The sequence below is a fragment of the Seriola lalandi genome, unplaced genomic scaffold (assembly GCF_002814215.2).
Source record: "Seriola lalandi dorsalis isolate HSWRI2012SDOR001 ecotype SW California unplaced genomic scaffold, Sedor1 jcf7180002050318, whole genome shotgun sequence".
NCBI lineage: Eukaryota > Metazoa > Chordata > Actinopteri > Carangiformes > Carangidae > Seriola > Seriola lalandi.
This window is the reverse complement of record NW_019520871.1, coordinates 15,539-19,682: the sequence shown is the minus strand read 5'-3', so window position 1 is coordinate 19,682 and position 4,144 is coordinate 15,539. Positions and strand designations below refer to the sequence as shown.

Here is a 4,144-nt window from a genome sequence, read left to right as displayed (position 1 = left end):
AAGCAACCAATGAGAAGCTGCTGATGTTTCGGGACTGTTCTCTTTACCGATCTTTGCCAATAATCAATAATCAGTCAGGAGATAAACTGAAGCGGAGGGTTACTCTGAAGGCCAACATTTAATAGCTTTAAGATCCAGCTCCCATAATTCACTGTTTCCATGGAGACAAAACAGAAACGTGTGGAAATGTTCCTGTCATCTGAGTGTTCGGACCGTGACACATTTTAACTCCTTCCTCCTGCTCCTCCTCCTCCTCCTCTTCCTCCTCTTCCTCCTGCTCCTCCTCCTCCTCTTCCTCCTCCTCCTCTTCCTCCTCCTCCCCCTGCTGAGCAGCTGCGAAACATTAACTCAGATTCCACAGGGAGGAGAACCGGCTCCAGGAGAACCGGATCCAGGAGAACCGGATCCAGGAGAACACTGAAGGAACTAATTAGAGATCGTATAAAAACCAAAGCAGGACGGTTTTATACGTTTTCTTTAGTTTTGCAGAGAGGGCAGGTTTTATTTTGAGTTTCATCTTATTTACTTTTCATTCTGTTTCTTCTTTTATTTCTTACTTCATTTTTCCCTCAGTAAAGTTTCGTCTTATCGTATCTCAGTCGATATCAGTAACAAACTTCCTGTTGTTTAGAGATCACCTGCATATACCTGTCTCTCTTCACCTCCTCTCCTCCTGCACAGAGACTCCAAGTGTTTCATGTTACTGTTATTACCCATCAGCCACCTGCATTCATGCTGCTCTGCTCTGTTTCAGCACGTCTGCGAACCACACACACACACACACACACACACACACACACACACACACACACTCTCATCACCATGATCATGTGTGTTGTGTCTCTGCAGGACGGTGCCCGCGGAGGACAAGTCTTTTGCAGTGGGAGTTCAGTACATGCTGTTCAGAGTCCTGGGTGAGTCGCTCCTCCGTCACCTGCTCGCAGACACATTGAGCAAGGCAGCGAGCAGGTGTGAGGTGACTGTCTGAGTCTCGCTGCTGTTTCAGTGCCAAGTTAAAGTTTTTATCGTGACTCATGTTTCTTGGTCGTCGTCAAAGCTCAGTGGGCGGACATCTTTGTTTTTATTCAGGTCATTACCGTGACCGACATTATCTAATGGCCGCTCCAATCAGCTTTCATCACCGTTATCAATCAATCAGTCAGACTTTATTTGTACAGCACTTTTCATACATACGATGTAACAGGAAGTGCTTTACAGAATACAACCAATGAAAAGAAAAGTAATCAAGTAAATGATAGTAGTGCAGATAAAATAATAAAAGGTTAAAAGCTGTTCGGAAGAGAATAAAACCAAAAATTCTGTAATAAATAATCTGACACCAACGAAGAAAACTGAAAGTGTTTTTATTCCAAATGTTCACATTAGTAGAATTTTCTAAATATAATAATAACATAATATAAAGAGCAATAAAAACCTAAATATGTAATTTACACATACAACCTTTGACCTTTCACCCGTCTCTGTGCAGCGTTCATGCCCGGCCCGGTGCTGTACGGCAGCGTCATCGACACCACCTGCATCCTGTGGGGCAAGAAGTGCGGCAAGCAGACGTCCTGCCTCTACTACAACCTGGACCGCTTCAGACAGAGGTGAGACGGATTCACCTGCAACATCCATCAGGTGGACCATGTGATATTACATCGTTTAGGCCCAAATATAAGAAGATAATCTCTAGAAATTAGGATTAAATCAGATTTTAGATTGTTTTATTGACTTGGTTTCACCTGCAAGAGTTTCTGAAGGCGGGTGTCGTACGTTCTGCTGCCACTTAGGAAATAAATTCACGACAAGTGAAAACAAGTTCACAGTCTCCTGATGGTTTTACTGCAGAAATTAAGCAAAAAGAAAATATGTCAAACAGCCAAGAATCACAGTGGTGACACATGATGAGCTCAGAAAGACTGAAGTGTTATCACCCACGTTAGCACCCGCGTTAGCACCCACGTTAGCACCCGCGTTAGCAGCAGTAAGGAAGGACGCAGGAGGAAATGTACGAAAAGAAGATGCGTTTTAAAAGGAAAACGTGGTAATGTGGACACGAGTAGTTCTGGTACCACCAAGGAGAACCTCAGTTTCATCAGTGTCAAGTTTGAGAAAGTTTGTGGACAACCAGGATTTAATGTCCAGTAGCCAATCAGAGAGGGAGGAGGGTGGAATTTGTCTCGGTAGACATGTAGAGCTGAGTGTCATCAGCGTAACAGAACACCGCATTTATTAAAAATGTGTCCCAGAGGAAGAAGGTAGATGATTAATAGAAGGAGACCTAAGACAGAGCCTTGGGGAACACCGCTGATAAACGGCGTGAGTCCAGAGAGATATGATTTAAACCAGGGGGCCAATGATGCCAATGGATGGAAACATTATTGTCAACATTGTGATGTATTTATGAAATTCAACGTATCATCGAACTTCATCGGACTTCGTTCAGCACATCAGGGGCAGAATAATAAGAGTTCTCTGGATAACAGGTCCATGACCACCTGTGTGTTTGTGTGTGCAGGTTTCTGGGTCTGCAGGTGGTTTTCGTGTGCGGGGGCCTGCTCTGCTTCCTGCTGACCGTCGTGGTGCTTCGCAGGAGGGCGGGGCGTCAGGAACCAGAGCCGGTCGGTAAAGGAGGCTACGAGCTGGTGAACGATCAAAAAACCACAGAGAAGAATTCGTGTAAAGAGAAAGAACTGAAGGGCATCAAGACCTGAAGGAGGAGAGTGCGCCAGAAAGGACATTTTCTAAGATGTGAGAAAGTAACGGACTCGCTGCGCTGCGAGCGAGCGAGCAGCGTGGAGTGTTCCTCAGTCGGCCATTGTAATGAGGCTAAGAGGCTTTTTATACCGTCTTTTTGTATATATTCACTGTTTTTATATGATGAGACCAAACAAACACCTCCAACTTTAAAGCTGTGGAATCAGCTGCTGATGTTTAATAAGCTGCAGTTCCTCTAACGGCCACTGGATGCTGCTCAAACAAACCTGACTGTTGAAGTGAACGGGAAAACTCCCGACTTCCTCCACAGACAGTCAGGACACTGTGATGTGACTTCAGTTATTCATCTTATTGTTAGCAGCCATGCTAGCAGCCACATTAGCAACCGTATTAGCAGCCATGTTAACAGCTTGTTAGCAGCCACATTAGCAACCTTATTAGCAGCCATGCTAACATGTCTGCTTTAAAGCTGCGGCGACATCCCAGACACTATTTCTATGATTCTCTAAGAACAGAGTGAATGTGTCTGTCTGACCTTTAATGTGACACTTTCTCTGCAGTGATGAGACTTTTTGTTATTGAATTTTGTAACATGAAAACTTTTCTGTGAAAATCACAATCATATATTTTTAAACCAAGAAAATGTAGAAAGACATTTTACAGAGATTTCTTAAAATGATTTTTACATGTGGTTGTTTATATAAGGGTGTTTTTTTCTTTTGTCAATGTGTGATTGCATTGACTATTTACAAGTATTCAGTGTATGAAGTGGAGTGTATATATGTCAAGGATATACGCTGAGAGGAGAACAACAACATTAGCATTGTGTTCTGTCTGGGTCTGAGAAGCCTCTGTGGTTCTGGTTCTGTCATATTACGAGCTGGTTCATGTCTTCGACAAATGCTTCTAATATAAAACTGTGAGAAAGAAATTTAAAGCCAGTTTTAATAAAAATGAACATTATTGAATAAGTTTGTTTTTAGTTTAGTTCAGTTTCTGCTGCTTCGACATGACGACAGTCTGAAACCGTGATTCGTTCTTTTGTCGAGACTTTACTTTGAAATATCAGCAACGCTTTATTTTACAGCTCCTGGATTCTACAGAAAATTTCTTCATAATTTCTTCACAAATTCCTAAAGATTAGCTGTAAATTACCAAAATATTTCTATGAAAGACTTTGGTATTGAATATAATGGAAATAAAAGTGTTAAATCAGCTAAGTGACGTCTGTGTTTTATATAACTTTATCCACTTCCTGTCTGACTGGGACCAAACTGCCTCGATATATTTCATGAAAGATCGCAGTTTTATAGCTGCTGGTATTTCACTGTGACACTGGTGCGTTTTAAATCAGAAAAGGTCTCATCTCTGACGGATAACGTTAGACTGAAGACTTCACACACAGACGAGTCCAGGCAGCAGC

The 4,144-nt window shown here is 42.4% G+C and overlaps 1 protein-coding gene across 1 annotated transcript in view; it reads left to right on the top strand.

Moving 5' to 3' along the window:
- slco2b1 (solute carrier organic anion transporter family, member 2B1) overlaps window positions 1–3,937 on the top strand; it is a 23,325-nt gene extending 19,388 nt beyond the window's left edge. The window contains exons 13-15 of the mRNA XM_023399073.2: window positions 850–914; window positions 1,490–1,610; window positions 2,522–3,937. Of these exons, the coding sequence (XP_023254841.1) occupies window positions 850–914; window positions 1,490–1,610; window positions 2,522–2,717 (382 nt within the window). The 3' untranslated portion in view covers window positions 2,718–3,937. The remainder of the gene's footprint in view (window positions 1–849; window positions 915–1,489; window positions 1,611–2,521) is intronic.
- Window positions 3,938–4,144: the final 207 nt, after the last annotated feature.